Source organism: Anguilla anguilla, chromosome 4 (genome assembly GCF_013347855.1).
Source record: "Anguilla anguilla isolate fAngAng1 chromosome 4, fAngAng1.pri, whole genome shotgun sequence".
In the NCBI taxonomy this organism is placed as follows: Eukaryota; Metazoa; Chordata; class Actinopteri; order Anguilliformes; family Anguillidae; genus Anguilla; species Anguilla anguilla.
Genome location: NC_049204.1, coordinates 17,395,594 through 17,419,654, shown reverse-complemented (window position 1 = coordinate 17,419,654; position 24,061 = coordinate 17,395,594). Strand labels below are relative to the sequence as shown.

Genomic DNA, 24,061 nt, shown 5'->3' with positions numbered 1-24,061 from the left:
TGAGCTCCAGGAAATGATGACGGGCTTAGGGGCAATGTTTGGACCTCTCCACCACTGCGCGAGAACTGCTGCCCTCCGCTGGATGTGAGTGCGTTGTGCGGGAGACGACCACAGCTTGGAAATGCATTTTCTGTGAAACATTGTAACAGTAGGTATTTAACTATGTGTATTTAAAACAAATGGCAATGGTAATTTGAAGATCTTCCTCCTACTATTAACCAACCAGCTGGACAGTGATGAAGTTTGAGGTTGATGCTGTTGAAGAGTTGTGTAGTTATGAGCTAGCTACAACTATTAGTTGGCCTCAACTATTTATTTATTTATTTATTTATTTATTTATTTATTTATTTATTTATTTATTTATTTATTTATTTATGTATTTATTTATTTATTTATTTATTTATTTATTTATTTATTTATTTATTTCACCAGGAAGAAATATTGACAATGTTCAAACAACGTATCAGTTAAAACACTGTAACAACACAACAATAGACAATAGATAACAATATGAAGAAGAGAGAGAAAAAACAACTGAGAAACCAGGCATCCTAACATTTAAAACTATTTCAGTCTTGTGCACAGTGATTGGTGCAATAGCTTGAAAGACACCCAGGGATGTGATGGTAGCTAGTTTAAACTGATTCTGTACTTCAGTCGAGTGCAATGGTGCACAATAGGTCTGTACAAACCCTAGGAACATTTAAAGGCAATCATTTGGTGAATTAAAGATGAAAGCTAGCACTGAGAGGAGGGGATTGGGAGTCTGAGTTAGAACCGCTTTATAAATAAAAACATACCAGTGTTGCTGACTGCAACCATTTCTTAAAGAGTACAGTGATGTGTAAGAGACTGGGTCATTATTGTTTTGACATACAACATGGACATCAGGTGATTACATTTCTGACAATGCTGTAGTGTTTTGCAATCTCATTGCAAACCAGTGCATATGTAGTTTGAGCAACCTGATCTTCTGGCTGAGTTGGTTCAGCACTCTTCTAACGTTTTGGCTTAAAGTTTTTGAAACTAATTTATTAAAACACCTTTTTTATACTTTGTCAGCAAGCTTAATGTTTAATTGAATATTTCCAGTTAAAATATTGCATATCACCAGACCCCTGAAGGTATCCCGAATCCCTACAGGTTTATGCTCAGTACTTAATCCAGAATAAGGCAAAGCACAAGTCCAAGACCACCCAGAAAGATATGATATGACATCATGGCTAACCCCTTCCAGTGGATAAATGACATCATCACAGAGGTGTGAACACAGATGTCCTACTAAAGACAGGATCTGTGGGAAAGAGAATGGAGGACTATTCAGTTTGCCCTCAGTGCGACACACCCAATTTATTAAATTCAAGTTGATCTGAAAAGCAAACAATACTGTAATTATCTATGCTTTATCACCCAGGAAACCAAAACCAAAAAGGACACAGAAAGAGGTATCCAAAGAGGAAAGGAATAATTAAAACTGCTAAATCCTACATAATATCATACTATATATGAATAGAGGGTTGATGTTTTAATGGTAAAGCACATTTAAGGAGAAGTAATTTATATTTTCAAGCTCTCACTTAAGCAATAGGACCCCCCCCCCCCCCCCCCCCCCAAAAAAAAAAAGAGGCAGTCATCTTATTTTCTCTGAAATAATATACCTGAAAGAGGCACCCCATAATTAGCATATCTGAAACTAAACAAAACGTTTAGCTTTTTGCAGTTTTGCAGTACAGTTATGATTTATCAGGGGAAACTAAATCTGATAAAGAGGCTGAACAAGATCTTACCCTTTCTATCCATGCTCCAGCTGACCAGGCCAAAAATGAGAAAAATGCATTATGGCTGAGGAGGAAGAGAAAATGGCACCTCTGTGAATCATCGCAGTATCATATTTTGTTGTTGGAATGGTTTAGATACAATGGTATGACACACTGGGGATGGCCCTTGTCTTTCCTGAGCAGCAAATAGACTTAAAGTTGTCTGCTGAATGTATTTTTGTGGCATACACAGTACTATAATCGTGATATATATAATATGTATGAATTACTTGTATCGTTTTGTCAGTAGGCCATATTGCCACATGATCTTGATAAAATTATTATTATTGCGTATTATTTCGCATAAATGTTCCAATTGTTGTCAAAGCCAGCCTTTAAATAATTGACATGTAAGCAGACCAATCACAATCGGGGTTACAACAGTCAGTTCCGGGATTTCACAACCGTTTCTGTCTCAGTTGTTATGTGTCAAAGTTCAGTAGATGCAACCAATAGAAAGTAACAAAATATAGAACGAAAGGGATAAAAGCGACAGCTGCAAACATCGGTTTGATGTGAGACCTTTGAATCATATTTGCGACTTCCGGTTTTGTCTTTCAAGACGTCCAGATCCTGCTAACTGTACCACTAGACAATGCACAGGTTAAAGATTGTTTTTGGACATCTGTCTCTACCTAAAGCTCAGTATTTACACAGCGGTACGTCTCTGATAAGTTCCGAATGTAGCGCTCTGTCGCCGACGAGTGCAGATGATATTGTTGTGGTCCACGGTGTGAGAACTGCAATCAGCAAAGCTAAAAGAGGGGCGTTTAAGGTGAGTTCACTTTAAAATGCCCTACACTGAAAAATCTTATGTGATCTTATTTTATCAATTGGCATGTGCCAGGATATAATTCAATGGCTTGCTTCCAGTGGAAAACAAGTACCCATCAGATTGTAGCTGCAAAATTGCTGGGCATTGTTTCTATCTGCGCAAGTCTCCGTTTTCATATTCACTGTTGCAACATGTTAGTTGTTTTACGGTTGTCAAATTTCTACTGTTACAAGTTTCATAATACATATCAGTCAGCTTCTTACCTATGTGGAATAACACGGTGTCCTAGCATTGTTTTCTATCAGATCAACTTGTAGTTCTTTCTGTGGACACTAGAAGGCCTGATTCTGGGCATTGGGGGGTTTTAACGGTGTTTTCACACAAACTCTTAGGAGCACTGGGCGATTTTAAGAGGGTGTTTACACAAAGTCTGAGGAGAATTTGTTAGCTTTCTCACTATTCCCTCTGCAATTTAGTCACTTGTACTTGAACTGATCAAGTGTAAGTAATCCTAAAGAAACAGGGACCCTTTAGGAGCATAATTGCAGTGTATATGTATTTCCAATGAGACATTTTCCTGCAGGACACCACCCCTGATGAGCTGCTGAGTGCTGTGATGTCAGCAGTGCTGAAAGACGTGGGGCTGCCACCAGACAAACTGGGGGACATCTGCGTTGGTTAGTCAGTGGACACACCAGAGCCTTGCTGCTACAGCCGCTACAGCTTTGCTATGAAAACCCTGGCCCCTGTCATTCAGAGCTTTTAAATATTTATCACTCATGGTGCAGACATACATATGCTTGGCTGACCTGTAATATCAGACATGAATGAAATGTGTCAAAATGCCATAGGGGGTTTTATTAGTTTATTTAATCAATTTTAGCTTCCTTGCCCCTATGTGAAAAATTATTTGTTCCACTCTGCCCCCTACAGGTAATGTTCTGCAGCCTGGGGCAGGGGCTCTTATGGCCAGAGTGGCTCAGTTTCTCAGGTGAGTGATTCTTCTGTTCTCTCACAAAATGGGCCCTGCGGTTGCCAGTCTATACTCTGTGCTGAATTTGTGGTGCAGGACAGTGCTGTAACTGGTGTTTTTTCCTCGGCAGCGGGTTCCCAGAGTCAGTGCCTCTCTACACGGTGAACAGAATGTGCTCCTCTGGGCTTCAGGCCCTTTTAAACATTGCAGGTGAGGGCCAAAGTGCACTGCCTCTCACAGAAAGTGATTGAAGATACAATGCGTGCTTTCTGTTTCCATGTATAAGCAGTTGTGCTTTATTACATTTGTAAGAGATGACCTGAATGATTTAAAACATTAATCTATTTTCCTTGTTGTTTTTTTTTTTTGTGCCCGTATATAGTATTTTACAGCTATATTTATTCATATTTCTAGGGTAATCACTTAAATTTAGGATTCATGTGTTGCTATGGTTTTCATTGTACTGGCATGATTTCTTATTTGTGACAACACAAATAGCAGTAGCCCCACATCCTTCAAAGGAACTTTGTGTAATGAATATTTTACTATGAAAGCATGCTTCCCCTCTGAAAGTGACTTTCCATCTCAGGTGGCATCAGAAATGGATCTTATGACATGGGTCTTGCATGTGGGTGAGTAGCTGCATTTTCTGAACATACAAACAGTCGTTTAAATGCTGTAGGACAGGGACATGAGTAATGTGATTGTTGTCAGTTTGTGTATGTATATGTTGTTGTTTGGGTCAAACATGTATCATAACCAATTGAGACAAATCAACTCAAGATGGCCGCATCTGACCTCTGCACGCGTTACGCTCTCCCAGTGAAACTCCTCGCTGTCGGGTGAAAAGAAGCGGCTGGCGACTCCATGTGTATCGGAGGAGGCATGTGGCAGTCTACACCCTGCCTAGACCAACAGAGTATAGCGCATCGACCAGGATCGTGATACACACGGGGCATTCGTATAACGACTAAATTGGGGAGAAAATGGGAGAAAAGTGGCAAAAGAGAAAAGATGACCGCATCTCTAATCCGTGGAGCCGTCTGCTCAGAGTTGGCAGTGTTAACGATGCTGTGTCTTCGCTTCAGCCAGCCTCTCTGTTCTGTGTGTTTCAGAGTGGAGAGCATGACCCTGCGCTCCGTAGGGAACCCCGGTGATGTCAGCTCCAGGCTGATGGACAATGAGAAGGCCCGGGACTGTATCATTCCCATGGGGTAAGGCATTGATTGCTTGCACTTAATTTCTCATGTCAATGTTTCAGTGCGTTATGAAGGCTTTTCTTGAATTTTGGCTGCAGTACAAATAAAATTATTTGCCCTGCTTGAGTCAAAATGACTTTAGTTCAATCTGAACTCTTACAGCATTGTCCCTTAAATATACAGGTAGAGAACAAAAAAATTAAGCACAGCAGTTTCTAACCAGAAAGGGTTCTGATGTTTGTGTAATAGTGCATATTCCTAACATGGATTGTCTACACTCATATCCTTAGAAGACAAGGCTGATGTAAATTGCTACTTGGTAATACTGAATGATAATTTTTATCCTATGTTAAAGGATTTCTTTTCTCCAGAAAGGGATGTCTTTCAAGATGACAGTTCCCTTGTCCACGGAGCATGTTAGTCAGTGGTGTGAGGAACGAGACACTGACCTTATCCGCATGTCATGATCTTCTCTGTCACCCGATCTGAACCCAGTTAATCATTTATGGAATGTTCTGGAATGTTGCCTGACGGTGTTTTTCACTTCCATCAACTTTATGACAGTTGATTGATTTTCTTGTCTGAGAGTGGTATCGTATTGCTCCTGCCAAAAAGCAGTCCACTACAGGCCATCTTGGCCACAGGTGGTGGCCCAACACCCTATTAAGTGATTTTACATAGGCGTTTTCATATTTTGTTCCCTGCCTGTGTGTACCAGAATTTTTTAGACAAACTGAATTCTAATTAACTGTTTGCTGTCGGCTCACAGTGAATGACTTCAGAGAGAAAGCATGCCTGTTGTTCTTGTGACCTTCACCTGGCATTCCTGCTGCAGACTTGTTCCTCACTATGATACTTGTTGTCCTTTGGCATGCTTCCATTTGATAGAACAAGCCTGACAGAAAAGACTGTCAATTTATGGTTTACATAGCATGGGAAGCTCAGAGGTTGCAGCGGCGCCGCAGTTAGCCTTCTCCGAACACCGTGCATCACTTCCTGTCCCCATGTGTTTCAGAATCACCTCAGAGAACGTGGCTGAGAGATTTGGAATCTCCCGGGAGAAGCAGGACGCCTTTGCTCTGAGCTCACAGCAGAAGTATTTCTACCGTCTGAACGTAGCAAACAGGACGGGGAGGGAAAGCGGTTTTCACAGTTTGATTGTTTCTCTGAAAATTTGTTTAGTTGGGGAACTGTTTCATGTGGCTTTCCCATTTTTTGTAAAATGCAGTACTTTGACAGACTGACACTTTTTTCTCTGTTTAAAATGCATTATTTTACATACAACCCATTTGAGATTTTTTTGCACTTCGAGATGCCATATTTTGATTAATGAAATCCTTTAGTCTCCATTTCATCCATTGTAATATATAAATCGGCACACTGATGTTTGGGCCCATTTGCATGCTTTATTCAGAGGTTTCTCCCACTATGCAGTCAAAGGTGTGTAACACCTGTAGAGGGGCTTGTCCTCTAATGTTACAGAGCAAGCAGGGCTCAGAAGCTGGGCCTGTTTGATCAGGAGATCGTTCCGGTCACCACCAAGTTCGTGGGCGAGGACGGGACGGAGCGCACCATCACAGTTGCCAAGGACGACGGAATCCGGGCGGGCACATCACTGGAGGGGCTGAGCAAACTCAGACCGGCCTTCAAACCAGATGGGAGCACCACTGCAGGTGTGTGTGTGTGTGTGTGTGTGTGTGTGTGTGTGTGCGTGCGTGCGTGTGCGTATGTGTCTTTGTTTCTGTCTCTGTAAACATCAGCATGTTCACATTACTGCTCACATGTCAACTGCATCATTACAGGACTTGCGGATCAATTAAATATGGAATTGATACTGGTGGGCTGGTAAAAAAAATAAATAAATAAATAAAAAAAGTTGTTGCACTACACAAAGTTCTGTTTGGATGAACCGTCTTCCCTTTCCTTAATTGTTCTCTAGCTTTTTTTATTGTTGAGTTCTTGTGTTTTTGAAACCTTCTGAAGTGGTGTTGAGCACAACATGAGGCTGCGATGGCCCAGTCCATGGAGATGGGCTCACACCGCTGTTTGGTCCCCGTAGGCAACGCCAGCCAGGTGAGTGACGGGGCGGCGGCCGTGCTGGTGGGGCGGCGGTCTGCGGTGGAGGCCCTAGGTCTGCCCGTTTGGGGGATCCTGAGGGCGAGCGCTGTGGTCGGAGTGCCCGCGGACGTGATGGGCATCGGACCGGCCTATGCCATCCCTGCAGCTCTGCAGAAGGCCGGTGAGTGCCCACATCAGGCTCACATACACTGGCAGATATATATGAAGAACTGCAACAACAGGTTTTTTTTTGTAGTTGGGAACCAAATGTGGGACTATTTTACCTTGAAGAAATGTAAAAGCATTTATTTTAAAGGGTTTGCTGTCACATTACCAACTCATTAATAGCTTAATTGAAAATTGACTGGCCCGACAGGCAGTTCCTCTCTAATTAACTTGGACAACCGTAGGGTTGTGTTAAGAGTTATGGTACCTAAGGTTGCCACCAGCATCCATGCTTTCACTGATGTGCATTACGCTGAAACTTTTCCATCTTTAGCCTAATCTTTAATAAAAAACTTTCACTGTTGACCTTCTATGAATGCGGTTGCTGTCAGGAAATAAATCTTCCCTCTTTTAGGTCTGACTGTTGCCGATATTGACGTCTTTGAAATCAACGAGGCCTTTGCTAGTCAGGTCAGTCGTCCGTTTCTCTGCATCTCCAAATCTTGTAATTTGCAGAACCGGATTTATAGCGGTAATAACGGGATTGTTTGTCATTCAGACAGTGAGATCGGTCTGTGCGCTTGAATTTATGGTAGGCCGTGTACTGCGTGGAGAAGCTGGGCATACCCTTGGAAAAAGTCAACCCCAACGGAGGAGCCATCGCCCTGGGCCACCCGCTGGGCTGTACCGGGGCTCGACAGGTCGTCACTCTGCTCAGCGAACTCCAGCGCAGGGGCAAGAGGTGAGGTCGCCTCACACGCCCGCACAAACAAACCAATGAACGATGGGCTGGGCACGTAATGGGCGGAGTCAGGACCATGAAACAAGGTATCATAATTGACATAGTGCTTGGTTATTGTTTGTTATCAAAGCTGCACCTTTCCATGGTTCTCATATAATTCTTTAGTGCTCAAAAGAAATATTAAATTTAATTGCGTTGATAGTCTAATCAGGTTTGTGTTCCTTTGGCGAGTTCAAACGTGTGTCTTGCAGGGCGTATGGCGTGGTGTCAATGTGCATTGGAACAGGGATGGGAGCTGCTGCAGTTTTTGAATATCCTGGAAAGTAGTCCTGGAGTGGTGTGTGAATGGTCTTAACCAGACCTTTTGGTCAAAACACTGAAGGACCCTAAAACACTGATTGTCAGTGGGCTTGAAGCAGAACAGACTGCTGTACTAATGCAATAAAATGCTAAATACCCCAGCCACTATTCCTTTATCATGTCTAATAAAAGATATAAGCACCTTACTAGTTCTGTTACAGTTTTTAAGTTATGTTTGAAAAGCAAAAATTTGTTATACTAAAATTACGATTAGTAATGCAACATTTTGAAAGTGATATTGATATCTTCCGTAAATATCGATCACCAGAATATTTCAATCAATTAATCAATCAATCAATCTATCTATCTACATAGTGCATTTCACAACAATTGTCACAATACGCTTCACATACAACCCTGGCCTAAACCCCCACAGGAGCATGCCTAAAGCAACAGTGCCTAGTAAAACTCCCTGTGGCAGATGGCAAGAAACCTCGGAAGGAACCAGGCTCAAGGGGGAGACCCATCCTGCTCTGGTCAGCTCAGGGTTTAGATTGTTGACCAACATGGTCAGTCAGTCAATGTTTACGTCAGCCAAATTGGTGGCAACTAAACAAAATTCCTGAGGTAGCGGCTCAGATGATGGGCGGGGCCATAATACAATATTTGAGTTGATATATGCTATGTGATATAGGATATGATAGGTGATGTATGTCCAGATATTGAGGTGATCGCTGTTTTTCTGCTCTTCTCAAATTGCAACTCTCAAACTGTTAAGATCGGTTAGTTATAAGCTGCTTTATAAATATTTGATATAATTGCATTGCATTTTTCATACAATCTGATCATTTGTTGCACTTCTGTCTTTTTAAAAGACTTTTCCAAAGATCAGTTCTTATGAATCTGCTGATACTGCTCTTCTAATGTATAGAGTGAATGGCTAGTTTTTCAGAACCAGGGGGAACACTGATGATTCCTTGTAAATGCAAATGTCTAATTTGTGTAATTTATCCATGGAGTGGCTGCTCAACCTTCTACAATTGTGGATTTATATGACTATTTTCTTTAAAAATGACAATTCATTAAATGATACTTTTCACACTTGTGAACCATATTCCGACTATTCCTTTCCTTTTGGCCTATGGTTTTTGAGGGCTTTCCAGTCTTTGAGATTATACAGTTGCATAGATCTTTGGTTTTTATGATCAGAATGGTGCATTTTCAAATTTCAGGTCACTTTAAATCCCTAATGTGTTGCAGTGCGTGAAAAAATATTTTCATACTTCTTGATTTTCTATTTAATTGCATATATGTCTCACACTGACTGGTTTCAGATCTTTAGACAAAATTTATAATATTAGGCAAAGGGAACATGAGCAAATACAAAAAATACACATATTTGATAACGGACAATTAGGAACATAAATTATGTACATGGTTTCCAACGGGTAAACAGAGAAGGTAATTGTTTTACATAGTACATTATTGTAAATCTTCCCTATCCCTTGTATCTCAATTTTTTTAAGCAGATCTCCTGGTTATTTCTTCGTTCATGCTGTACATAGCTAGCTATGCACTGCATGATCTGGTGCAGTAGGTCTAGGCAACGACCAGCAGTGATACAAATCTCTCATCGAAGGAGCCCTTCCCCTGGACCTGCAGCAAGATTGGTGACTCTCCCAGAATCCCTTGCACTGTGATGGAGGCTCTGGCCTCGCCTTGTTCACTGCGGGAAGTACAATTGCAACGTGTGATATACCACAATGTTAAAGTTAATAATAGATAGCATAGTAAATAATTCTTGTGGAATTACTTGCTTTCAAATTATAGGTATTAATATGCCCTAGCAAGGCTTTTAGTACACGTAGTGTCCTTTCACATGGAAAGGATACAATACTTGCATGCATCATAAACGAAACAACAGACAGTAAATTGACTGCCTCTGTCATTTGATGGTGATGGAAGCATGGCAGCCGATGATATTCTCATAAAAAATATTATAGGCAACCTTAAAATGAGCACAATTTCATTTGCTGTCAGCAGTTCAACAATATATCATCAAACCATGCGTGCGCACAAAAGGTCTTTATTCATGCATTTTGGGCCTATTTATCACATTTAATTTGGCTGGAACTTACAGTAGCAATATCTTTGAAGGTTACTTTGTTTATCTCCATCTGAGACATATTGCTGGAAAGACCTTTGCCTGGTGCTTCTAAAGTGGTGTAACTCACCTGGCTGTGAAGCTGATCTGTAGAGGCTGCCTGTAGGGGGCGACAGAGTGCTCCAGAACTCCAGAGACAGGGGTCACTGTGAATTGGCCAGCCTGTTCATGCGCATCTGCAAAGAGAGGATGGGAATGTGTCTGCTCTCAGCTGGAAGGTCAGTATGCTCCTGAACAGTTGTTTACATTGGCAGGAAAGGGGGAACGCTAAAATAAAATAATCGCTCTCCCTTTGGTCTCAGTAGGTACATTAAGGGAGTAATGGAATGATGGGAAACTGCAGTGTATGGGCTCAAGGGGCACTTATTCCAAATACACTGTCTCGCAATGGCTCTTGCAAGAGACCAATCAGCTTACAGTATAATCATTTGTGATGTCAGCTGCCAATAATATTTCCTCCTCAGTGTTCCCAAAGGCCTCTCATTTCCCATTTCCACTGTTCAACAGTTTGAATGTGATATATCTGAACACAAACTGACTACATAAAGAAACTCCCACTGGCAGAAGAAGCTTTGAAGAGTTGAGAAGGGAGGAGATCTGTAGTGTACATAATTTTTTGAATTAAAGAAATAAGACATGCATATGTGTGAATTAATTTAAATTGGAATATAGTACTTCTGAAAGAAACATTCCCCACTTCCCCCAAGGACTTTTCTCCCTCCAAATTTTTGCCACGGTCATTAATTTAAAATTATACCATCTCATTCTCCCTGGAATATGTCTATTTTCAGCACAGCTCTCAGTATTTGTACAAAGACGCTTCAGATCACCAAATAGCAGTGGTAAAATGTATGAAGTGAATCTAATTAGCAACGAGAGACTTCATGAAAGATATCTATTAGATCTGCCAGACAAAGCAAAAAATGGATGTTTAAACCTAATTGACAATAATGGGTTAATATTTCATCCCAGATATTCCTTTTATTAGGGGTCCAAGCAGCGAAGCTGGTGGAACCCTATTGTATCTGTTAGGATTATTAGGGGTCCAAGCAGCGAAGCTGGTGGAACCCTATTGTATCTGTTAGGATTATTCTTATTATTATTTTTCTCCGCTAAAAGTGTCTGAAGCTCAGCAACCATAAGTCCTGGAGCAACCAAATTTGGCAGGTCGGTTCCTATGGGCCCCCACTACTCAGGCCCTAAAAACCACGTACGTCGGCCAGATGGTGGCGCTATAACAAAGGGTTTTGCGTAACAGGCCATAACTCCCACACCATAAGTTAGATCAACACACAACTTTATAGATATATGCCTCTGAACGTGCTCTATACTTTTGCCATTGGGACTACCCGTGTCCGCCATATTGTTTTCCCGCCATTTTAACTGTATCGTTGAGGCGTGGCAGCTTTCTCCGCTAAAATGTCTGAGGCTCAGCAACCATAAGTCCTAGAGCAACCAAATTTGGCAGGTGGGTTCCTATGGCCCCCCACTACTCAAGCACTAAAAATCACCTATGTCGGCCTGATGGTGGCGCTATAACAAAGGACCATACTTTAAAAGGTCATAACTCCCACATCGTAAGTCTGATCAACACAAAACTTCATCGACTGATGCATCTGACTGTGCTCTACAACTTTTCTATTGGGAGCACCTATGTCCGCCGTATGGTTTGCACACCATTTGGACTTCTTCATTAGGTGGGGTGCGGAAAAGCTGGAGCTCCAAATCTAAACGGTTACGACATCGAGTAAACTTCTTTACGGCAAGGGACAACCATGGCGACGCAAGTAATCCGACACCGTAGGGTCTAGTTTTTAGCAGTGAAAGCACGGTCTGACAGTGCCACCTAGCGTACATGCTAGGATAGGCTACCCAAAGTTTTTCAGTAAAACCTTTCTGAGAGGACGAATAATTACTTTTCTTTGGCATGGATCCATTTGAAGACAGTATCGGGTGAGTTCGTTAAGTCTTTAAATCTGTCATTTTGGTGAGAAAAAGCTAAACCATTTTATTGGTAGTTTTAGAGTTTCTGTGCAAACGCGCGAAAACACGCTGGTATAATAAAACAATGACGTAATACATAGTCCGCTTCGCTCCGTTGCTACCATAACATAACAGACTATCTTGTGTCTACAGCTGCAGTTTCTCGCTGCAATTTCTAACATTGAATATTCACAAAAGACGCAATTTATACTGTACTCTGCCAATGTCTACATAAATAATACGCTACGGTAAAGCTTTGAGAGGATGAATCGTTACTTTTCTTTGACGTGGATCCATTTGAAGACAATAACAGGTGAGTTCGTTTACTCTTTAAATCCGTCATTATGCTGAGAAACAGCTAAACCATTTTATTTATGGGTTCTGAGTTTCTGTGCAAACGCGCGAAAACACGCTGGTATAATGAAATAATAACGGTAGCCTAATACATATATAGTCCGCTTCGTTCCGTTGCTACCATCACATAACGACCTAGAGCTGCAGTTTCTCGCTGCAATTACTAATATTGAATATAAACAAAAGACGCAATTTATGCTGCAGTCTGCCAATGTCTAGATAAATAATACGGTCCGTTTGAAGACAATATCGGGTGAGTTCGTTTAGTCTTTAAATCCGTCATTATGCTGAGAGAAATCGTATTCTCAATTTAATCTCTAAATTGACTGTAAGTTTAGGGTTGTAACTATGTAGTTGTTTCGTAGGTGACTTAACTCGTCTTAACTATTGCTTGTATTTGTGCATGGACTGCGTTGTTGCTGTTCTTGTCTGTGTTAGTGTTAATCAGACACATTTTGTTGTACATCATTACAAATGTTGTACATTTTGTTGATAAGAGCGTCTGCCAAATGCCTGTAATGTAATGCAATATTCCGTAGCAACAAGATGAACCCGACATTAGCCCTAAAATATGCCAATACAGCAGTGAAAACGCTGCTAACTGAATGACGCAATAAGCGAGACTAACTTTTTTTTTTTAATTACCACGTCATTCTACAGTCAATATCTGGGACTACACATTGAATATATATACAATCTTACCATTGGTTTTACGCGTAGAGATGTCCCTTTTGCGAATGAGTGGCCATATATTGTCTTGGATAATCCGTTTGTGAAATGTCGGATTTTTTCAAAAATAGCTGTGCGTAATACCACACCTGTTGCGTACGGCGTTGTCGTTCTTCTTAGTCCAATTTGGCTTGATTGACAGTTCATTTATTCAGTAGGTGAGATTATAAGCTTTCTAACGATGTATAACATGTCTGATTTTGCTTTTGGAATAGCGTTTTATAGGTCAGCGTTACTGAAACTCTTCTCATCTGCCAATGTCTAAATAAATAAATTAAACGGTAGGCTTCTTTGCGAGCAGCACGCAATTCGCGAGTTGATATTCAGTCTTTCTTCCGTTTTCTCTCAATGTCGTATTTATTATTTGAAATGTGCATTCATGTGTTATTATTCTATCTGTCTCTGTGGCGCTCTGAAATGTGCATTCTCTGCTAAGCTGAGCAATGGATTGGAATATGTGTCTGAGGTAGTGTTGCACGGAATATAAAAACTTCAGCACTGTCTCGGTACTTAAAAAAAAAAAAAAAAAAACGGTTTTGTATTTGAATTTTCCGAAAGTTCGGTAGTTCTGCGTCAAATGTAAAAGCCAGGGAAATGTGTCTCCCGCATTACTGATTTAGAGGATGAAAAGTGTAGTTTGTCAGAATCTTCGCTAGATGGCAGTAGCAACTAAGGTTGCCAAGTGAGGTGAACTGCGCTTGTGCATTCACTTCCCTCATACAGCGCAAGCTTTGACTCAGTTCACTTCAGTAGCAATAGGTGTTCCAATTTGGAAATATTTTATTATAGAGAGATGCTTTATTGTTATTAAAATATGCTGTTTTTAAATCTATTTAAAGGTGAAAGACCTGTTTTAAAGATTATTTACTTTACAACTGTTTAATTTTTGAAATATATTTAACATATTTTTCTATTGTTCAGTGTTGCAACACTATAGGCCTATGCATATTAATATGTTGAAGAGTCAACTTACAGGTTGTTAATCAACCAGGTTGTTAATAAACCATGAATTAGAAAATGAGGTCAACCCTTGTGGACATTACGTTTCTGATCTATTAAGGTAATTACAGTATCGTTAGGTACCGAGTATCGAATTAGCACCGTTTAAGTTTCAAGTATCATTTCAGTATTGAGTATCGTAATACTAAACCTGGTATCAGTATCAAAGTCAAAATTTCGATATCGTGACAACACTAGTGTGACGCCTTTTTTAGTTGCGGCGCAGAAACACTGCAGCTGTGCATGCACGCCGGACCATCTAAGTGTTATGACATGCCATCTAAGTGTTACGACATATTAAAGGCCTTGACGGGAAGCGGCCAGGACACATCCATGGCGACGTTACTAAGTCATCCGACAGCGTCTCTTAGCTCAAAATTGGCCATAAGTCATCAATATATCATACGATCATCATGATATTCAGTAGATATGTTGGGTGAAGGCATATGATCGTGAGGACAAAGCCATTTTAAAATCGCTCCATAGGGGGCGCGATGCTGCCACTGCTTGGACCCCTTCCAACGCCGCTTGCGGCTTTAATTATTCTTATTTTTCTCCGCTAAAAGTGTCTGAGGCTCAGCAACCATAAGTCCTGGAGCAACCAAATTTGGCAGGTGGGTTCCTATGGCCCCCCACTACTCAGGCACTAAAAACCACGTACGTCGGCCAGATGGTGGCGCTATAACAAAGGGTTTTGCGTAAAAGGCCATAACTCCCACACCATAAGTCAGATCAACACAAAACTTCATCGACATATGCATCTGAACGTGCTCTACAACTTTGCCATTGGCCCCACTTTTGTCCGCCATATTGTTTGCCTGCCATTTAGACTTTTTAGTTGAGGCGTGGCAGTTTTCTCCGCAAAAATGTCTGAGGCTCAGCAACCATAAGTTGTAGACCAACCAAATTTGGTAGGTGGGTTCCTATGGCACCCCACTAACCAGGCACTAAAAATCACCTATGTCGGCCAGATGGTGGCGCTATAACAAAGGATCATAGTTTAAAAGGCCATAACTCCCACACCGTAGGTCAGATCAACACAAAACTTCATCGACTGATGCATCTGAATGTGCTCTACAACTTTCCTATTGGGAGCACCTATGTCCGCCATATGGTTTGCACACCATTTGGACTTTTTCATTAGGTGGGGTGCGGAAAAGCTGGAGCTCCAAATCCAAACGATTACGACATCGAGTAAACTTCTTTACGGCAAGCGACAACCATGGCGACGCTAGTTTTTATCAGTGAAAGCACGGTCTGACACTGCCACCTAGCGTGCATGCTAAGATCGGCTACCCAAAGTTTCTTAGTAAAAGCTTTCTGAGAGGATGAATAATTACTTTTCTTTGGCATGGATCCATTTGAAGACAGTATCGGGTGAGTTCGTTAAGTCTTTAAATCTGTCATTATGGTGAGAAAAAGCTAAACAATTTTATTGGTATGTTTGGAGTTTCTGTGCAAACGCGCGAAAACATGCTGGTATAATAAAACAATGACGGTAATACATATATAGTCCGCTTCGTTCCGTTGCTACCATAACATAACGACATACAGCTGCAGTTTCTCGCTGCATTTAATAATATTGAATATAAACAAAATACGCAATTTATGCTGTAAATCGTATCCTCAATTTAATCTCTAAATCGACTGTAAGCTCAGGGTTGTAACTAGGTAGTTGTTTCGTAGGTGACTTAACTCTTCTTAACTATTGCCGTAGGGTCTAGTTTATATCAGTGAGGGGACGGTCAGACGGGAAGCATTGGAAGACAGTGCCGGGTGAGTTCGTTTAATTTTTACATCAGTCATTATGCTGAGAAATAGCTAATACATTTTATTGATAGGTTCTGAGTTTCTGTGTAAACGCGCGAAAACACGCTGGTATAATGAAACAATGACGGTAGCCTAATACATATATAGTCCGCTTCGTTCCGTTGCTACCATAACATAACGACCTACAGCTGCAGTTTCTCACTGCAATTACTAATATTGAATATAAACAAAAGACGCAATTCATGCTGTAGTCTTCCAATGTCTAAATAAATAATACGGTGCATTTGAAGACAATATCGGGTGAGTTCGTTTAGTCTTTAAATCCGTCATTGTGCTGAGAAATCGTATTCTCAATTTAATTTCTAAATTGACTGTAAGCTTAGGGTTGTAACTAGGTAGTTGTTCCGTAGGTGACTTAGTCTTAACTCGTCTTAACTATTGCTTGAATGTTCTCATAGACTGCGTTGTTGCTGTTCTTGTTTGTGTTCGCGTTAATCAGTTTAACCTACTGGGTCCAAGTTGAACTATGCGGATGTTTCCTGCACTAGGAACGGTATTTCTCTCTAGGGTTTTCGGCACACTAATTCCTGGTTATGGTTATACATTTTGTTGTACGTCGCTCTGGATAAGAGCGTCTGCCAAATGCCTGTAATGTAATGTAATGTAATGCAATATTCCGTAGCAACACGATAAACCCGACATTAGCCCTAAAATATGCCAATACAGCAGTGAAAAGGCTGCTCACTGAATAACGAAATAAACGAGACAATTAAAAAAAAATTATACCATGTCATTCTACAGTCAATATCTGGGACTAAACATTTAAATAAATATACAATCTTACCATCGGTTTTACGCGTAGAGATGTCCCTTTTGCGAATGAGTGGTTATATATTGTCTTGGATAATCCGTTTGTGAAATGTCGGATATTTTCAAAAATAGCTGTGCGTAATACCACACCTGCTGCGTACGGCGTTGTCGTTCTTCTTAGTCCAATTTGGCTTGATTGACAGTTCTTTTATTCAGTAGGTGAGATTATAAGCTTTCTAACGATGTATAACATGTCTGATTTTGCTTTTGGAATAGCGTTTTATAGGTCAGCGTTACTAAAACTCTTCTCATCTGCCAATGTCTAAATAAATAAATTAAACGGTAGGCTTCTTTGCGAGCAGCACGCAATTCGCGAGTTGATATTCATTCTTTCTTCCGTTTTTTCTCAATGTCGTATTTATTATTTGAAATGTGCATTCATGTGTTATTATTCTCTCTGTCTCTGTGGCGCTCTGAAATGCGCATTCTCTGCTAAACTGAGCAATGGATTGGAATATGTGTCTTGACGTAGTGTTGCACGGTATACCAAAACTTCAGCACTTTCTCGGTACTTAAAAAAAAAAAAAACGGTTTCTTATTTGAATTTTCCGACGTTCGGTAGTTCAGTGTCAATTGTAAAAGCCAGGGAAATGTGTCTGATTTACTGATTTAGAGGATGAAAAGTGTAGTTTGTCAGAATCTTCGCTAGATGGCAGTAGCAACTAAGGTTGCCAAGTGAGGTGACCTGCGCTTGTGCATTCACTTCCCTGAAACAGCGCAAGCTTTGACTCAGTTCACTTCAGTAGCAATAGGTGTTCCAATTTGGAAATATTTTATTATAGATAGATGCTATATTGTTATTAAAATATGCTGTTTTTAAATCTATTTAAAGGTGAAAGACCTGTTTTAAAGATTATTTATTTACAACTGTTTAATTTTTGAAATATATTTAACATATTTTTCTATTGTTCAGTGTAACACTATAGGCCTATGCATATTAATATGTTGACGAGACTTCAGCTTACAGGTTGTTAATGAACCAGGTTGTTAATAAACAATGAATTCGAAAATGAGGTCAACCCTTGTGGACATTACGTTTCTGATCTATTAAGGTAATTTTTGTATTGTTAGGTACCGAGTATCGAATTAGCACCGTTTAAGTTTCAAGTATCATTTCAGTATTGAGTATCGTAATACTAAACCTGGTATCAGTATCAAAGTCAAAATTTCGGGATCGTGACAACACTACTGTGACGCCTTTTTTAATTGCGGCGCAGAAACACTGCAGCTGTGCATGCACACCGGACGATCTAAGTGTTATGACCTGCCATCTAAGTGTTACGACATAGTAAAGGCCTTGACGGGAAGTGGCCAGGACACATCCATGGCGATGTAACTAAGTCATCCGACAGCGTCTCTTAGCACAAAATTGGCCATAAGTCATCAATATTTCATACGATCATCGTGATATTCAGTAGATATGTTGGATGAAGGCGTATGATCATGAGGACAAAGCCATTTTAAAATCGCTCCATAGGGGGTGCGATGCTGCCAATGCTTGGACCCCTTCCAACGCCGCTTGCGGCTTTAATTACAAATGTATCCCGAGTGAGTATGCGCATAAAATGTAACAATTATGCTTCTAGAATTTATGAGCAAACATTGTTGGTTATACAAAAAAACAGCATGCGTCAAGACACCATCACGTCAAAAGCAGTATCAGAGCGGCAATAGAAAGAAAGCGCATTGAATCCCTCATAGTTCTGCCCAGCTAGCATCTATAAGAATTATCACAAGACACTAACAGCTCTGATGTTATAGAATAACAGCATCCATAATGCTGCAATCATACTGGTGGCCTAGTACTGGAGGCGTGACTCATACCTACGACTGCAGTCCAGTAGCTGCAGGAGCCTCCTCGACTGCAGAGGAAAACCTCTTTCACGCGAGTCTGTCCCACGTAGCAGGTGCCAAAGTCCAGGCTGGTCTCAGACAGGGAGAGGGTGGGCAGGGAGAGATGGGCACACAGGGGCACCAGCTTGGGAACAGATAATTAAGAAGAGGGAGGGTCATGTGGTTAAAGAGTGACTTGTATTTGAATTCAAACATTTCCTTGCTTATACACTACTTCCTGATGAACAGCCTGTCAAGTATGGCTGTGGTCGAAGGCACACTGTTGTCACTTTGTGAAGAGTGAGATTTAATATATTTTACTTAACATTATTTCACGATGCAAGTTAATAAGAGAGCAAGGTCTCGTTACAATAACTGCCTGGCCGATGAGCCAAAATAGCAATATAATATAATCACACGAAGCCAACACAGGGAGCTGAGAAAGAGACAACTCTCACCTATGTGCTGTTATTACTGCTGACCTGAGACAGCCCTCACTAGTGCACTGTGGTCAGTAGACTGACAGAGCTATCTATTCCCCAAGTGCTGTTTTTGCCATTCTCACAGCTGACACACCTGCACACTGCTGTTACTGTACTCTATGGCCAGGTTCTGCTGGAAGCGCAGTTTCCTCTCCCCGCTGTCTGTGTGGATGAGCTGAACGCCGGGCGGGAGCTGCTCCTCCGGCTGCCCCAGATAGGCCAGCAGGGACAGAGAACTGTGGAAGCCCACCTTCACCTGCCAATGAAGGTAGAAGCCAAGCCGCAGTCATGTCATACCAGCAGCATAATGAGATAAGTGGGTTGAACAAAGGAACGTTTAAGCCAATGAAGTGAAAGATGAAAGAGGCCATTGAAAACAATGGAGTTCCAGAACACTGACTTAGAATTTAGATTAAAACATTCCAAAAAACCTACTCTTCGAAGGGCTAACCTGAATTGCATCTGTACATAATCCAGCTGTAGAAATGGATTGTATATAAAAGAATGTAAGCTGTGTTTGTCTGTACAGGGTGTGAGGTTGTATGTAATGACGGATGGTGAAGAGGGACGAGGGATGAACAGGCAGGTGAAGGAGGCGTACCTGCAGGTTGTGCTGGGGCCGGAGGATGAGGGACTGGCGCTCCTCAGCGTGGCGGTCGGTGCTCCCCGTGCCGGCCCTGCTCTGGGGCAGGAGAACAGAGAAGGGGGGGTGGGTACTGAGCCTGAAGTTCAGCCGCATCTCGGTGGTGTTCTTCAGCTGCAGGTTCCGTGTCAGCATGGACTCTTTCGCCACCTGCGAGCAGAGGTACCGCGTTACTGTCTGAAAACAGCAGCAGACCGCAGTGACAAGTCCGCTACCCATAAGACATATCCGCACACCAAGAGACTGTCTGGGCAGCCAAAAGGAACATGTAACATATATATAACATTGATCGCTTTGTGGTTGCTGTACAGTCATGGATAAACATGTAAAACCTCAGAAAACTCTGATAAAACAGTGATTATATATACTTTCAAATATAAAATTTCACATGAAACCTTTGCTCTGTTAGAACTATTTTATCCTTAAGCCTAATTTAGCCAGTTACATCCACAGTGGTATGTTTCAAAGGTCATCAGAGGCAGAAAATCCAGGTTCATAAACTAAAAGTCCTCCCCAGTATTTTGTTCCAATCACCTGGATTTGCAAATTAGCCCAATTCTCCAGCCAGGACATCAAACTAACTGGTGAAATCAGCTGGCTGAGTTCACAGGCAGAAGAAACACATGGCAGGTCTTTTACTTTCTGACCCCTGGACTTTCCACCTCTGGAGGTCACACTCTAGCTATCAGAAGATTGTTGAAAATCATTGCGCTGCTAGTTTCATTCTGTCTACTCACCTCTTTGCTTGGCCCCCTTCCTTTGTGTTGTATTAAGTCACTGGCAATGGCATAGAACTCAAGTGCTTCCTCCTCCTCTTCCATTTGTACCAATAATCTGCAGGGAAAGGTGAGTAATTAAGACTGCCTTAAGCCAAGGCCTGAGACTACCTGAAGCCAGGTAATGTTGGACCGGTGTGCAGGGAAGGTGCCCATCACTGAGAGTCACTCACAGGGCTTGCTTCACAGAGGCCTGCAGGTCCAGTCTCAAGGGCTCCAGCTCAAAACCCTGCACCCTCTCTACCTTCCCAGGCATACAGGACGCCACCTAACACATCACAGGGAATGTACAATCTTAGACAGTGTAAAAAATACACCATCTTTGGAAGTCATTTTGATCTAAGGCAGGGCTGCCCAACCTTGTTCTTGGAGATCGACCGTCCTGTGGGTTTTCATTTCAAGCCTAATTCGGTACACCTAATTCCACTAATTAGCAGCTGAACAATATCTCTAGCAGTTGACTAAGGAGTGCTTTGTTAGGGTAGGAATGAAAACCTATGACGGTAGATCTCCAGGAACAGGGTTGGGCAGCCCTGACGTACAGCATTAGGAGAGAGAAACAGCAAATGTGTGACTCACCTTGCAGTCCAAACTCATGAAGCCCAGGGCAAAGCCAGCACACACTGGATCATTAGTGGGACCCGACAGCGTCAGAGGAGTGAAGGACACGTGGATGGTAGTGCTGCCCCCTGCTGGAACCATCTAATGAAAAAAGCAAAGTAAGATTGAAAAAGGTAGCAAACACAATTAAAGCTTCGAAAGTCTGGTTAATTTTTTCATGAATTTCTGAAAACAATGTCAACTTTATTTGAACAATAGAGTATTAAAGATTTTTGCATGGTACGCTTTATCAAAATTAGCATATGGATGAGGGTATCTAGAATGCACCAAAAAGGAATTCCTTTAAAGAGGACACATACTATCTGTTGAGGGGTGATGCAGTAGGGGTAGTCAGAGACATTGCCCTCATGAGCTCTGAGGTGTACAGAGATAAGGTTCTTCTGCACAGGGAGTGGCTCCTCCTCCTCCTCTTCTTCCTCCTCCTGCTCCTCTTCCTCCTCTGCACACTGTGGAAAAGGAATTCAACTATACAGCCTGGATATGAAGTTTCAAAACTCTAACGATAATACTAACTGCACATTACCATCAAATATTTGGTTCACTGTGTTGTCTTAATTAAGAAAAGAAAAAAATTGTCAGTGGACTGAAAGTGTTTTTCAGCATGCTAGGGTTATGGATTTGGGTCCTCCCACTCACATCCTCGCTACTGAGGGAGGAGCTTGTTCCTGATGACCAGGGGGTGTCTCTCCAGTCCCATCTGGGTGTTATGCTCTCACTGGAGCCCCGCCTCCCTCCCAGGACCTCATTCCCATCAGCATCTTTCAGCGGGAAGGCATCGCCATAGCACACCACCAAGTCCACCAGCTTCTGGTCTCCCATTTCCTGGTTGTAGGTCTCCCAGTCCATTCGGATGTCTAGAGGAAACAGGCAGCTAAACCTATCAGCAGCTTTTCTGGACTCAGAGAAGTAATGAATGCACACAACAGGTGTTGTGGTGCACAATTAAACTAACTAGTGCTCACAAACTCTGAAGTTAGACAATAGCATAAGATGCCAATATGAAAGTGGAGTATTAACCAGGATAATGAGCTTTGTATTTAGCTGAAAATGGAAATGCTTCCTCATAAAACAATACTTTATTATGCAATAATAATTATATCATGCTATAATCATTGCTGTCATTGCTATTCAACTATCCTAAATGTGGATTTACATGACAAGTGAACTTTTATCTCATATTTCTACTTTTTTACTTAAGTTTTGGTTTCCAGGTGTAGTATTTATATTAATTATTACATTAGGGCTCTTACTGTATGGGCTGGTGTTGTTTAAGCGAAGTGACCGTGAGACCGTGTCTCCACCGGAAACGTGTGTACCAAACCTGTGGAACCACAACCGTTATGAGCACCATGTCTTTAGCATTTGTGAAGTCATCATTCATATACTGGACCGACTGTCACTGATGTGTGTGGCAGCTGTATTTCAGCAAATCAGAAGGTCCCCAGTGCAAACACAGCACACCGTATGATTGGTCCCTGTGTCTGTGTCTCAAGCTGTGGTCCCATCATCTGGAAGTAGACAGGACAGCCTCTCACTGACATCTTAATGGGTATGGCTGCTGGCTCCAGATCACCCACCTTCAACCAGAGAAGGAAACAGTAGGGACACATGGCCCGTGTTTAACTAAATATAATCTTTTCACTGCAAAAAGAAGTCTCTCTTAGCAAGTGTTTCACTCTTGTAATGAGACTTTTATTTTTTATTTAATTTATTTCACTCAAGCAGTAAATATCAGCTTGTTTTAAGTTACTGTATGCTTGACAAGTGAAATTATTTTTTCAAATCTTGAAACGAGTCACACTGTCTTACCTCATTTTATTTAGCAAAAAAGTAATATAAATAAGATTTTAAGAGTAAATATAAAAATAAAATGATTTCTGAGATTGATTTGTTTTTTGGTTTTTGTAGTGACTTCAAGCTCTTCATGTAATGCATGGGCACAGATTGGCAGAACTCTTGTTTACTTGCACTGACTTTGCTTAGATTGTGTTAGTATGCCAATTTAACAGAGTCTTCACTTTAATAAATATAATATTCATTTTTTAAATGTTTTTAAAATTGTCTTTTTTTCATTAAAATTAATTATTTAATGAAAAACAAAAACAAGGCTTTACAAAATGTTTTTAAAATAGTCTTTTTTCATGAAAATGAATCATTTGATGAAAAACAAAAACAAGAGATAAGTGGAGGGAAATTCTCTGGCTCTCCCAGAACAAGGCCAGCCAGCCACCTTTAAAAGGATGACGTGGACAAATCAGGCCCTACTTTGCAAATGAGGTGATCTGTGTAGTCCCCCCACATGTTGGTAAAAGCGGTGATGTCCACAGTGCGCGTCTCAAACGGCCCCAGTGTTCCAGAGGCGGGCTGCATGAAGAACGCTGCACCCTTTCCATGGGCTAGCAGGCTGTTTACAAAGTCTGTGGAAAAAACAGCACCGTCAAAGTGCGTAGCACCGTCAAAGGGTTTCAGACCTGATAGCGCTACCACAAAATGATACACGAGCAAAAAATAACCTGCCTACCCTGGTATGTTTTCCCCTCCACTTTCTTCGCTTGCACGTGCTGTATCTGTCTTCTCAAAAACGAGGCCCTGAGAGATTAATTATTGTCACATGATACATAGCTATAATTCATAGCAACACAACATGTGTCATAGATGAAGAGTTGTGTTGTGTAAACCAATTGCACCACTCTGATTTTTCCACAAGAGGGCACAACACAATCACAAGCACACAAAGAAGCAGTGTATGCTTAAACATTCATGAGGGAAAGACCTTGTGATTAAATAATGTTTTTGTAAATTGGGGAC

At 41.3% G+C, this 24,061-nt stretch overlaps 2 protein-coding genes and 1 long non-coding RNA gene across 5 annotated transcripts in view; 1 reads left to right on the top strand and 2 right to left on the bottom strand.

Moving 5' to 3' along the window:
• Nucleotides 1-1,063: 1,063 nt before the first annotated feature.
• LOC118225793 lies at nt 1,064-2,873 on the bottom strand. The gene is made up of 3 exons (XR_004764893.1): nt 2,856-2,873; nt 1,788-1,842; nt 1,064-1,294 (listed from the first exon to the last, which is right to left on the bottom strand). It is a non-coding gene; the product is annotated as an uncharacterized LOC118225793 (long non-coding RNA).
• On the top strand, nt 2,227-9,130 carry acaa1 (acetyl-CoA acyltransferase 1). The gene is made up of 12 exons (XM_035414703.1): nt 2,227-2,592; nt 3,176-3,269; nt 3,526-3,583; nt 3,696-3,775; nt 4,155-4,197; nt 4,681-4,779; nt 5,780-5,860; nt 6,247-6,437; nt 6,824-7,003; nt 7,403-7,458; nt 7,584-7,729; nt 7,981-9,130. Exons 1-12 carry the CDS (start codon nt 2,413-2,415, stop codon nt 8,054-8,056), a joined length of 1,284 nt encoding a protein of 427 aa, XP_035270594.1. The 5' UTR covers nt 2,227-2,412; the 3' UTR covers nt 8,057-9,130.
• The window catches only part of dlec1 (DLEC1 cilia and flagella associated protein), a 29,913-nt gene continuing 14,841 nt past the window's right edge, over nt 8,990-24,061 (bottom strand). For all 3 annotated transcript variants that reach the window (XM_035414699.1, XM_035414701.1, XM_035414702.1), the window contains 14 exons: nt 23,775-23,842; nt 23,519-23,670; nt 22,715-22,830; nt 22,504-22,574; nt 21,890-22,107; nt 21,553-21,699; nt 21,212-21,334; nt 20,806-20,900; nt 20,594-20,690; nt 19,815-20,006; nt 19,308-19,469; nt 18,723-18,876; nt 10,264-10,369; nt 8,990-9,755 (listed from right to left, as the gene is read on the bottom strand). In XM_035414699.1, the coding sequence (XP_035270590.1) occupies nt 9,629-9,755; nt 10,264-10,369; nt 18,723-18,876; nt 19,308-19,469; nt 19,815-20,006; nt 20,594-20,690; nt 20,806-20,900; nt 21,212-21,334; nt 21,553-21,699; nt 21,890-22,107; nt 22,504-22,574; nt 22,715-22,830; nt 23,519-23,670; nt 23,775-23,842 (1,828 nt within the window). In that variant the 3' untranslated portion in view covers nt 8,990-9,628. The remainder of the gene's footprint in view (nt 9,756-10,263; nt 10,370-18,722; nt 18,877-19,307; nt 19,470-19,814; nt 20,007-20,593; nt 20,691-20,805; nt 20,901-21,211; nt 21,335-21,552; nt 21,700-21,889; nt 22,108-22,503; nt 22,575-22,714; nt 22,831-23,518; nt 23,671-23,774; nt 23,843-24,061) is intronic.

What these genes read in the sequence shown, in the direction of transcription:
- acaa1 (XM_035414703.1), top strand. Translation starts at nt 2,413, where the DNA reads ATGCACAGGTTAAAGATTGTTTTTGGACATCTGTCTCTACCTAAAGCT. An exon ending in CTAAAAGAGGGGCGTTTAAG is followed by an intron (nt 2,593 to 3,175) that starts GTGAGTTCACTT and finishes ATTTTCCTGCAG; the next exon opens with GACACCACCCCTGATGAGCT. An exon ending in TGCAGCTCTGCAGAAGGCCG is followed by an intron (nt 7,004 to 7,402) that starts GTGAGTGCCCAC and finishes TCCCTCTTTTAG; the next exon opens with GTCTGACTGTTGCCGATATT.